This window comes from Sardina pilchardus, chromosome 1, assembly GCF_963854185.1.
Source record: "Sardina pilchardus chromosome 1, fSarPil1.1, whole genome shotgun sequence".
Lineage (NCBI taxonomy): Eukaryota > Metazoa > Chordata > Actinopteri > Clupeiformes > Clupeidae > Sardina > Sardina pilchardus.
Genome location: NC_084994.1, coordinates 2778495 through 2790916, shown reverse-complemented (window position 1 = coordinate 2790916; position 12422 = coordinate 2778495). Strand labels below are relative to the sequence as shown.

The 12422-nt window shown below is 40.3% G+C and overlaps 1 protein-coding gene across 1 annotated transcript in view; it reads left to right on the top strand.

The window, feature by feature from the left end:
- Window positions 1-5772: 5772 nt before the first annotated feature.
- LOC134072814 (NACHT, LRR and PYD domains-containing protein 3-like) overlaps window positions 5773-12422 on the top strand; it is a 67752-nt gene continuing 61102 nt past the window's right edge. Inside the window, exons 1-6 of the mRNA XM_062530060.1 lie at window positions 5773-5911; window positions 7839-7978; window positions 8533-8631; window positions 9141-9254; window positions 10514-10612; window positions 11835-11917. Of these exons, the coding sequence (XP_062386044.1) occupies window positions 5888-5911; window positions 7839-7978; window positions 8533-8631; window positions 9141-9254; window positions 10514-10612; window positions 11835-11917 (559 nt within the window). The 5' untranslated portion in view covers window positions 5773-5887. The remainder of the gene's footprint in view (window positions 5912-7838; window positions 7979-8532; window positions 8632-9140; window positions 9255-10513; window positions 10613-11834; window positions 11918-12422) is intronic.

The window sequence follows — 12422 nt, the reverse complement described above, 5'->3', positions numbered from 1 at the left end:
CCTGGAGTGGCCCCCACACAGAGCCTAAACCTCAATCCAATTGAGAATCTGTGTCGGGTGCTCAAAGTGAATGTCCATGTTCGGAAACTATGCAGCTGGAACAATTTGCAATGAAAGAATGGGTCAAAATACCTCAGGAGACCTGTGCCAGCTTATTAAAGAACTACTCAAGAGATTGTTGTCAGTTGTGGCTCAGAAAAGGCAGGCTATTGACTATTAATGGTCATTCTTTACAAATAAAATCATACCGGTCAGTTTTGACCGGGAACAGAAAAGGCATGATTTTGTGCAACTGTGAAAAAATTTAAATGGTTTCAAAACAAATATTATTTTAAAACTTGGACATAATGCACTCTGTGATATAATAGCCCAATATTTTTATCTGAATGTTTATTAGAGCCAAAATAATGCATATTATGCTAATTTTATTCAAAAACGACTTGTATGAGTTCAGGTCAATGAGGCCTACAGGCCATAAATAGCAAATATAACTTTAAAACATGTAATGTTCACAAGAACTTAAGCTAGTTAAAAGATCCATAACAACACAAGATAAATATATGTCTTATTATGGATTAACAATCAACTAAAATAGGGTCGGTCATTTTTGACCGGGAACACAAAAGATGTGATTTTGTGCCGCTGTTAGAAATGTGAAATGATTTCAAAACAAAGGTTCTTTTTAAATTTGAACATGAAGTATTCCATGATAAATAGCACAATATATTTATTTTAATGTTGATTAGAGCCAAAATAATGCATATATTATGCTATTTTTACTAAAAAACGACTTGTATGAGCTCAGGTTAATGAGGCCTACAGGCCAGAAATAGCAAATAGAACTTTAAAACATGTAATGTTCACAAGGACTTGAGCTAATTAAAAGATACATAGCAACATTAGGTGAATACATATGTATAATTATGGATTTACAATCAACTATACTGGGATCGGTCATTTTTGACCGGGAACACAAAACTGATTAACATGAAATGAACACAACAGGAGGGTTAAGAGGTCATGTCAAACCATCCCATAACCACTCATTTCATGTAGGGCAACCTAATTAAAAATGATGAAGCAAAATTGAGATGTTGAATCTGAATGCATGCCAAGGTTCATGGAACTCCGTTCATGGGGGGGCCATATAATAAATGAATTTATGTGTACATTTAGTGACTGTACACCAACTGGCCTGTATAAGGCCAGACACAGTTTTCTGTGAATATCTTCAAAACCATAGGGCCTAGGGGCCATGTCAACCCATCCCATAACAACTAATTTCATGTATAGCGCCACCTAGTCAAAATTGAGAAAGTAAAGCGAGGCATTGTAATCGCAGGTATCTTTGGTTGACAGGTTCCAAACAGCATGAAATTTAAAGTGTAGGATCATTATGAGACCCTCTGAATGTATGCCAAGTTTGGTGCAATTTGGTTCACGGGGGACCATGTAGTGTGCATGTAGCGACTGTACATTACACACACACGCACACACATATATAGATATATGCACACACATGTAGGCACACACACACACACACACACACACACACACACACACACACACAGATACAGAACCACACATAAACACACACACACACACACACACACACACACACAGACACACAGGCACACAGGCACACAGGCACACAGGCACACAGGCACACACACACACACACACACACACACACACACACACACACACACACACACAGAAACACACATACTTGATCACACAGCTATCCTGATTGTTTCCTAAGAAACTACAGGGTCTCAGCTTTCCAAAGAGGTCATTTGATGGGCCAAAGTATGTAGGAGCAATGCCCTCCTAAGTAGATGATGTGCAATGCCGGGCAAAAAATGGGGCATATGCATAAGAGTTTAAACACAATCATACATTATTTTACTTAATGTGCATGTTTTGACCTGCTCTCAGACATATAAAAACATTTAGACACATGAAAACATTCAGTTCTAAATGCATAAGTCATGTGGGAGTATTTGTGTCAAGACTACTATGTTAAAAACATAGTGTTTTTCCCCTAAGTTCTCACGTCATTTTACACCCGTTTAGTCGAGATGTCCACTGTAATGGACATTAAAAAAATCTTAGAAAGAAATCATTTTTCAAAATTTTTTTTTTTCACATTTATTTCTACATTGGATAGGAGTAAGAATCAGCTGAATATTATTTTTTTTGCCCAACAGAAAAAATGCGGGTCTGAAGGGGTTAATATCCTGATACAGAACAAGCCCAGCCAGTTCTCTACAGGGAGCGTCTGAGACTCAAGGAAATGACAAGAGAATAAAACTCAACACTGTAAGTTCCTTTGTTTACTAAATATGAGTTGTTTGCAGTGATTGCTAGATTTCTCTTGAGGTTTGGAGGTGTTTGTACATAACATGTGTATGTAACGTTTGTATGGAGGGCTATTTGTGGCCCTAATAATATCGGGAATAAACTGTATGGACATGTATGAGTATTGAGATTGTTATTATCTCTTAGCTTAAACTGCTATTCATATTGTAAGACTGCCCTATTCAGAGTTAGCCTACAGTACATAAACTGAACAGTCACATTTTGGCCTACAATAAATGTTGTACTAGATATATATTATACTACTGTATGCATGTGTGTTGGCCTGTATGTTGTGATAACAGTGTGGGGCACAGATATATTATACTACTGTATGTATGCATGTGTGTTGGCCTGTATGTTTTGATTACAGTGTGGGTCACAGATATATATTATACTACTGTATGCATGTGTGTTGGCCTGTATGTTGTGATAACAGTGTGGGGCACAGATATATGATACTACTGTATGTATGCATGTGTGTTGGCCTGTATGTTGTGATCACAGTGTGGGTCACACATATGATACTATGCAGATATTATACCATAAACACGCACATCAATGCACTCACACAAACACAGGTATGCACACACGCACATAAAAACACAAGCAGACATCCAAGCATGCACACACACACACACACACACACACACACACACACACACACACACACACACACACACACACACACACACACACACACACACACACACACACACACACACACATACACACAGGGAACATTCCTTTCCTCAGGGTGGATATGATAGGAATGCATATTCAATATTCATGACGAGATCAAATAGTTTCGCTCCAGAGAGTTTCCTTGTGAGTGAACCAGTCCAGCCAGTTCACTACAGTGAGCACCTGACTGGAAATTTATATAGGCCTATATATATATATATATATATAAATATTTATAGTAAGCAAGCTCAAAACTTTATACATATATATTACACACATACACACACACACACACACATATATATATATATATATATATATATATATATATACAGTACAGGCCAAAAGTTTGGACACACCTTCTCATTCAATGAGTTTCCTTTATTTTCATGACTATTGACATTGTAGACTCACACTGAAGGCATCAAACTATGAATTAACACATGTGGAAAACAAAAAAGTGTAAAACAACTGAAAATATGCCTTATATTCTAGTTTCTTCAAAGTAGCCACCTTTGCTCTGATTACTGCTTTGCACACACTCTGCATTCTCTGGATGAGCTTCAAGAGATAGTCACCTGAAATGGTTTTCACTTCACATGTGTGCCCTGTCAGGTTTAATAAGTGTGATTTATTGCCTTATAAATGGGGTTGGGAATCAGTTGTGTTGTGCAGAAGTCAGGGGTGATACACAGCTGATAGTCCTACTGAATAGACTGTTAGAATTTGTATTATGGCAAGAAAAAAAGCAGCTAAGTAAAGAAATACGAGTGGCCATCATTACTTTAAGAAATGAAGGCCAGTCAGTCCAAAAAATTGGGAAAACTTTGAAAGTGTCCCCAAGTGCAGTCGCAAAAACCATCAAGCGCTACAAAGAAACTGTCCGTCCCAGGAAAGGAAGACCAAGAGTCACCTCTGCTGCGGAGGATAAGTTAATCCGAGTCACCAGCCTCAGAAATCGCACGTTAACAGCAGCTCAGATTGGAGACCAGGTCAATGCCACACAGTTCTAGCAGCACACACATCTCTAGAACAACTGTTAAGACGAGACTGCCTGAATCAGGCCTTCATGGTTGAATAGCTGCTAGGAAACCACTGCTAAGGACAGGCAACAAGCAGAAGAGACTTGTTTGGGCTAAAGAACGCAAGGAATGGACATTAGACCAGTGGAAATCTGTGCTTTGGTCTGATGAGTCAAAATCGGAGACCTTTGGTTCCAACCACCGTGTGGACTGCAGAGTGAAGGCAAAAGGGCCAACAAGTGCTAAGCATCTCTGGGAACTCCTTCAAGACTGTTGGAAGACCGTTTCAGGTGACTCTTGAAGCTCATCAAGAGAATGCCAAGAGTGTGCGAAGCAGTATTAAAAGCAAAAGGTGGCTACTTTGAAGAACCTAAAATATAAGACATATTTTCAGTTGTTTCACACTTTTTTGTGAAGTATATAATTCCACATGTGTTAATTCATAATTCTAATGCCTTCGGTATGAATCTACAATTTTCATAGTCATATAGTATGAAAATAAAGAAGGGGTGTCCGAATGAGAAGGTGTGTCCAAACTTTTGGCCTGTACTGTATATACATATGATGTTATCTATCTATCTAGCTATCTATCTATCTATTTATATACACAGTTCAATAAGTAGAATACAACAGAGCAGCAGACTCATGTATCTCAGTGGCAGTGCTAAGATGGAGGGTAGATAAGTAGAATACAACAGAGCAGCAGACTCATGTATCTCAGTGGCAGTGCTAAGATGGAGGGTAGATAAGTAGAATACAACAGAGCAGCAGACTCATGTATCTCAGTGGCAGTGCTAAGATGAAGGGTAGATAAGTAGAATACAACAGAGCAGCAGACTCATGTATCTCAGTGGCAGTGCTAAGATGAAGGGTCAATAAGTAGAATACAACAGAGCAGCACAAGAAGCACAAGAACAAGCCGTACACACACTCTATGGACATTAAGTTAGAGGGGTGACCAAGAGAGAGGAAGAGTGAGACCTGGATTCTGGCATCAGTGTTATTTTCATTCATGCAGCACATGCTGTATAGCTATAGCTAGAAGAGACACAAATGAATGGGGAGGAAAGAGTTAAACATTCATGACAAGATGAGTTGTTTTGCTCTTGATGGTATGAACACAATTTAACCTCCTGATACAGAACAAGTCCAGCCAGTTCTCTACAGGGAGTGTAAGAGACTCAATCAAAGGAATGTGCAGCCATCCCTATTGGTCTAGCCAGACGCCACTCACTCTCTAAGTGCTTGTGATTGGACCAGTGGTGTTAGAAGGGAACGTGCAGCCATCCCTATTGGTCTAGTCAGACGCCACTCACTTGCTGTTGATGGCATGAACACACCTTAATATCCTGATACAGAACAAGCCCAGCCAGTTCTCTACAGAGAGCGTCTGAGACTCAAGGAAATGACAAGAGAATAAAACTCAACACTGTAAGTTCCTTTGTTTACTAAATATGAGTTGTTTGCAGTGATTGCTAGATTTCTCTAGAGGTTTGGAGGTGTTTGTACATAACATGTGTATGTAATGTTTGTATGGAGGGCTATTTGTGGCCCTAATAATAACAGTTATACTGTATGGAGAGCATGGGCACAGAGATTGTCATTCTGCTCTTCCCGTAAAATGCTATTTAGGGTCCGAGCACCGAGGTGCGGCCACTGAAGTGGCTGCACCGTAGGTGCAAGGCCCTATTGTTTTTTGCTCAGTTTAAATTTCTTCTAGGCCACGTTTTCCCTTTCTTCACCAACTTGGGATGCTCTAAAACTCTTGAAAATGGGACTCTAAAGCGCCACCTAGCGCGTTGTCTGTTGTGGTTGACACATACATGCATGGAAATGAACCAAATTTGGTAGGCATGTGTGTTGTATTGATCTGAACAACTTCTACATTTCAACTACATAGTGAATCTTAGAGGAATTTGAGTTATGATTATGATTATGAATTTTGCACATCATGTATTTTGAAACACTTCTCCTAGACGGTTTATCGAAATCATGTCATTTCAGCACTAAAATGATCTTGAGGGGTTGCTCAAGAGGAATTGCGACCAGATTTTTGAATTTTTGAAGTATATTGAAATGGCGAAGGTTTGAATTATGGCGTCTTATTAAGAAACAGGAAGTTGGTGTTATAGGCAGAAAAAAGGTTATGAATTGGATGTAATTTGGCAGCTACATGTGGAATTGCTTCTGCTAGTCAGAGACAGAGCTCTGGCCTAAGGTGTGGCTTTGGGACTCTATAGCGCCACCTAGCAGCATGTTATCTGTTGTGGTTTGACACAAACATTCACGAAAATTAACCAAATTCGGTGGGCTTGTGTGTTATTGATATGGCTAGTCAGAGGCAGAGCTCTGGCCTAGGGTGTGGCTTAGGGACTCTATAGCGCCACCTAGCACATTTTCTGTTGTGGTTGATACATTTACGAAAACTAACCACATTTGGTGGGCATGTGTGTTATTGCTATCGCTAGTCAGGGATAGAGCTCTGGCCTAGGGTGTGGCTTAGGGACTCTATAGCGCCACCTAGCCTATTGTCTGTTGTGGTTGACACATACTTTGATGAAAATTAACCAAATTTGGTGAGCATGTGTGTTGCTTATGCACATTCCCACCAACAAGTAGGTGTTGCTTTGTTAGATTCCGAAATGTCACGGGTCCGCACCGCAGGTGCTCGGGCCCGCCATCGCCGCTTGCGGCTATATTTATATTTTAAGACTGCCCTATACACAGTTACTGGCTACAGCCTACATGAACTGAACAGTCACAAAATAAATCCTCGGATCCAAACCACTGTGCAAGTTATTAATCCGCTGCTGTTGTGAAGGAGAGACGGAGTTGATTCAAGTACCTCGGCACTGGAGCAGCCAAATATAAGTCCCCTCTGAAATCTCAAACTACGGTCTGAGACAACACAGGGAAAGTTAACATTGGGCTCCATACAGTCGCCTATAGGCTACATCAGGTTAATGTGCTTGCTCCATACAGTAGCCTATAGGCTACATCAGGTTAATGCGCTGTCAACTCAACGCAGGAAAAGTGAACATCGGGCTCCATACAGTAGCCTATAGGCTACATCAGGTTAATGCGCTGGCTCCATACAGTCGCCTATAGGCTACATCAGGTTAATGCGCTGGCTCCATACTGTCACCTATAGGCTACATAAAGTGCTGTCAACTCATCACCTCTCATGCTGCGCCAAAACAAGCCGCTTTTCTTTAGTATATGCTTCAGAGTTTTCATGCTTATAATCACTTTGTGTCTCACAGACAAAGCCTCCAGTATACTGTTGTATGTGAGCCCCAGGTTAAAGTAAAACTTAATTTAGTCACGTGACGAGACGGAGCCAAACTATAGTTGTGATGTGATCAGTCATGTGAATACTCGCGGTAGTTTTGGACTGGAGTGCAAACAGTTGGCAATTGCAAGGATGTCGGATGATGACGCTACAGAGTTTTATGAAGACTTTGAAGACGAGGAGGAAACATTTGAGTTTGATGGGCGTCCTTATTCATTTGATAGTCACTTTAGTCACGTGACTAAATTCAAGACACACTGCCTTGATCCCACATCAGCCTAATACACTGGCTTGATCCCATACACATTAACACATCAGTTTAAACACACTGCCTTGATCCCTTACACAGTATCATACAGTATTTGTTGTGTTTTGTCAGCTTATCAGACTAAAAACAAAGATAGCTGTTCATGTTTAGCTACAGTATGTGGTGACCCATTACACAAGAGGTAAAGCTGCATATGTCTCATGTCCATTCCCAGAGAGACTCTCCCACTGCTGCTAGGATGAGTGTCTCTCAGGAGAGAGAGGAGGCTGCAGGTCCCAGTAAAACACCCAGACCAGAGTCTGCAGCACACAGCTGTGTGCAACAAAGCAGCAAAGCAACACACTCTGATGGAGGGTAAGTGAATCCACAGATGCAGTACACATCATAGCTGCCCCCACACCCTCTCTGTTCTCTGGTGCATTGGTGCCTCATTGTCTGTGTTTGGAATCATTTGGTGCCTGTCTGTGTTGGCAGTAAACTTGTAAACTGCACAAATGAATCCACATGTTCATGGGAGCAGCAGGAGAAAGAGAATTCAATAGTAGTGGACATTAGACTGATGATACCATCACTGCAAGTTTCCTACACTGCCGTGAACCTTTTGTAGTTTTTGTCCAGCTTATATACGCCACACATACACACACACACACACACACACACACACACACACGTACACACACACACACACACACACACACACACACACACACACACACACACACACACACACATACACATTTAAGAAATAGGATGAGTTAAGAAAAGTAAATGTAAGAACTCATAGATTCTCATCAGTGACAAAGTAAAGTTCTAACCTGCTCCTCTAAGGATGGACACCATGTAGATCTGTGTGTTTCAATAAAACAACAGCATACTGTATTCTTATTTATGTCTCTTTATGTAACCAGCCCACAGACAAACAGACCTCCATCTCCAGTGCCCAGCTGTGTGTCCATGAAGAGTGATGGGTCCATTGGTCATATGCCCAACTTCAGCAGAGAACCAAAGTGAGTAGTTATCTGTAGTTATCTGTCTGTAGTTTTTATAGGCTACACGCTATTTAGACATGCACACACACACACACACACACACACACTGCCCATCTGTGTGTTTGCATGTGTGTATATGTGTGTATGTGCATGTTCTATGTGTGTGTGTGCACACGCGCGCATGTGAGTGTGTGTGTGTGTGTGTGTGTGTTATCTGATATTGGACTGACAGTGACGGCAGAGAACACAGAGACACATAAAACACACACACAAGCAGACACACACTCATAGACAGAGAAGCACTCATACACAAAAGCAAGCGCACACATGCACACACTCATTTACATACCGGTACATAAATGTTGCAGTAGGGATGGAGCAGGCGATGGAAACAAAAGCGTGATTGATATTTGTGGAGAGAATGTGCAGGACTGAGCGGCGGTCATATTGTGTATCGCTTTGCGGTACATCTAGTTTACTCAGTGAGTTGATGTTAATCAGTTTCTTGTGTCTCCTTATGTAACCAGCACACAGACACACAGACCTCCATCTCCAGTGCCCAGCTGTGTGTCCATGAAGAGTGATGCATCCATGGGTTTTATGCCCAACTTCAGCAGAGAACCAGTTCCATCAGGTCTAGAGTGAGTAGTTATCAGTCTGTAGTTTTTATAGGCTACACACCATTTAGAAATGTTATTAACTTACAATACCACGCACACACACACGAACACGCACACACACACACACACACACACACACACACACACACACACACACACACACACACACACACACACACTGTGACGCTCCTGTCCTCCTGTCAAGGAGACGCACCTGCCTTAATTTGCGAGACACGCCCCCCTTATAAAACAGACTGGATGTGTAAAACGGTGTTTTAGAAAGTAAGCCCAAACTACAGTCAACTTACCCACTGGGTCCCCTCTGTAGGCTTGTGCCTCTTGCGAGAGGGTCAATGTTCTCTTTGACACAGGGGAGGCAGGAAACACGAAAAAGAACTCTCGGCGGCTTTTAATCAATGCCCTAACAAAAGGTTAGGGCTTTGACTTTATTAAAAAAAAAATATATTATATATAAAACATTCTATCTGTCTCTAAATGCAAAGTTCAGAGTCCAAAAGAAAAAGGAGAAGAACCCTAAGCCCCCGCGATGGAGACCTTTTATACTACTTACACGCCCAAGTCTAGACCTATTGCGCTCCGACACGACCAAGTGTCTTTGTCTCTCTTTTTTTTTCTTTCTGGTGACCTTGCTTTGAACTCAGACCTGCACATGAACTACAAGCTTTTTCCTCTATACTTATTCTAAGCACATTTCATTAAACATGACATACTATAGAAGCGGAATTAAAACACTTAAATCTTTTGATTAGACATTCTATCAAATTCAAGGAAAAATACATTTTAAGTCTAAACAGTTATTCTTTAAAGTTTAAGTAAAAATACAGTTTTTTAATCTATTGCAAAATCACACTTCTATTCTAAGTAAGGTTACATGTTTTTATTTAAGCAGAATCACACTTTGAAAATATGAGTAAATATTCTTTTCATATAAGTTTATCTATCATTGCTGCATTTGCACAATTATAGCAAACCGTATGGGTACAATCATACTTTTCCACGGTTTCACTTTCTACCACCTTCTACAACACACACACACACACACACACACACACACACACTTAAGAAATAAGATGGATAATATAAAAGGTGAATGCAAGAAGGTATAGCTTTTCACTCATATCAATGTAAAGGTCTAACCTCTCCCTAAATGATGGACACCATGTAGATCTGTATGTGCTTAGAAAACAACAGCATATGGTATGCTTATTTACTCAGTGAGTTGATGTTAATCAGTTTCTTGTGTCTCCTTATGTAACCAGCCCACAGATACACAGACCTCCATCTCCAGTGCCCAGCTGTGTGTCCATGAAGAGTGATGGGTCCATTGGTCATATGCCCAACTTCAGCGGTGAACCAAAGTGAGTAGTTATTTATTTATAGGCTGTAGATTTTATAGGCTACACGCTATTTAGAAATGCATGCACACACACACACATACACACACACACACACACACACACACACACACACACACACACACACACACACACACACACACACACACACACACACACACACACACACCTTGCACCTTGTACACACTGTCAATATAATTGTGTCTACATATCGCTTATTAGCATGATTTCATTCAGATGCCTCCAATTTTCTGATTTGTTAGCTATTTGTAAGCTCTGAAGTTAGTAAAAGTGGCGTCCGCGCCTTTGTCATTCTTTGTGTGTCACTTGGTGCATAATTCCAAAACATAGTAAATCCAGAAAAAGAAAAGAAGTCGCTGAATTATAAGAACTTGTATTGAAAAGTTAAACTGAAATATATAATGAGTCAAAGACAGAAAAAAATGGGAAACAAACGTTTCCCAATAGGGAATGCTGATGATTGTCGCGTTCAGTCGCATCGCATTCAGTCAGGACATTCCAATTGAAAATACAGTGATGGAACTGATTTTGTCGCACGCATTCGGTCTTGTCGCTTGCAATTAGGACACGGTGTTATAATTCAGCTTTTGTGTGTGACTTTTTTCTTTTTCTGATTTGTTAACTGCCATTTAAAAAAATGCATAATGGTCTTACCGTAGTTGCAGTAGCACATCAAAAATACAATCGGGAAATGGATATAGAGTGTGTTTATTGCTTTATCATGTCAACTAGCAGAGGTACAATGTTAACAGTTTAATGACTGGCCATAGTGTTTGTCAGTTCTGATTATAGATTGATTAGATTAGATTGATTATAGATATAGATTATTATGAACAAATTCTAAGAGTGCATTATAGATTGTAGACACTGATTATTTTACTGCTTCTTGTGTGCTGATGTCTACAATACATTCAGATGAACAGATTCTGTTTAAGTTCTGTTCTGTGCAAATGACTAAAGTGTAAATGAGTATAATGAAATGTCCATAAATGAGTCTGGTGAAATTCCATTTCTGATTTATTATTCAAATTTAGTAGTGGTCTGGACCTTCTGTCTTTTGTGGAATGGATTATTTAAATATCTTCTATTCTGAGAAGTGCAGATAAAATGCAGGTGCATAGTGCACATTTTAATCAGTAGATTTAATCAGTAGTGGAGCAATTAGTGCATTAGTCCAAGTGTTGTTTGTCTGATGTCCCTGCAGGTTAAGGGCTGAACTGACCCAGGATCTAGGACCCAGGAGACACCTGCACACTGGACATACACCAGGCAGAAAGAGGGAACTAGGTGAGGACACATTTTGGATTTGATCAGGTTTCATTTCCTAGTGCTTGTGGATGTAGGCCTATTTGTAGTGAGTTCATGAGATTATGAATCATTTTTATTATTGACTTTAATGATGACTTTTAAACTGACTTGTTTTGTCATTTTTAAACAGATGAGGACCTGAGGAGAGTTATAAAGAATCATAAAGCCAGTCTGAAGAGGAGGTTTGAGAACATCTCTGAAGGCATCATCAAACCAGGAGCTGAGATACTCCTCAATAAGATCTACACAGAGCTCTACATCACAGAGGGAGAGAGTGAAGGGGTGAACAAGGAACATGAGGTTTGGCAGGTAGAGTTAGCATCCAGATCTCAATCCACAGAAGACATACCAATCGACTGCAACGACATCTTCAAGCCCTTAGCTGGAAAGGAGAAACGCATCAGAACTGTGATGACCAAAGGTGTTGCTGGAATTGGAAAAACTGTCTCAGTTCAGAAATTCATTCTTGATTGGACAGATGGGT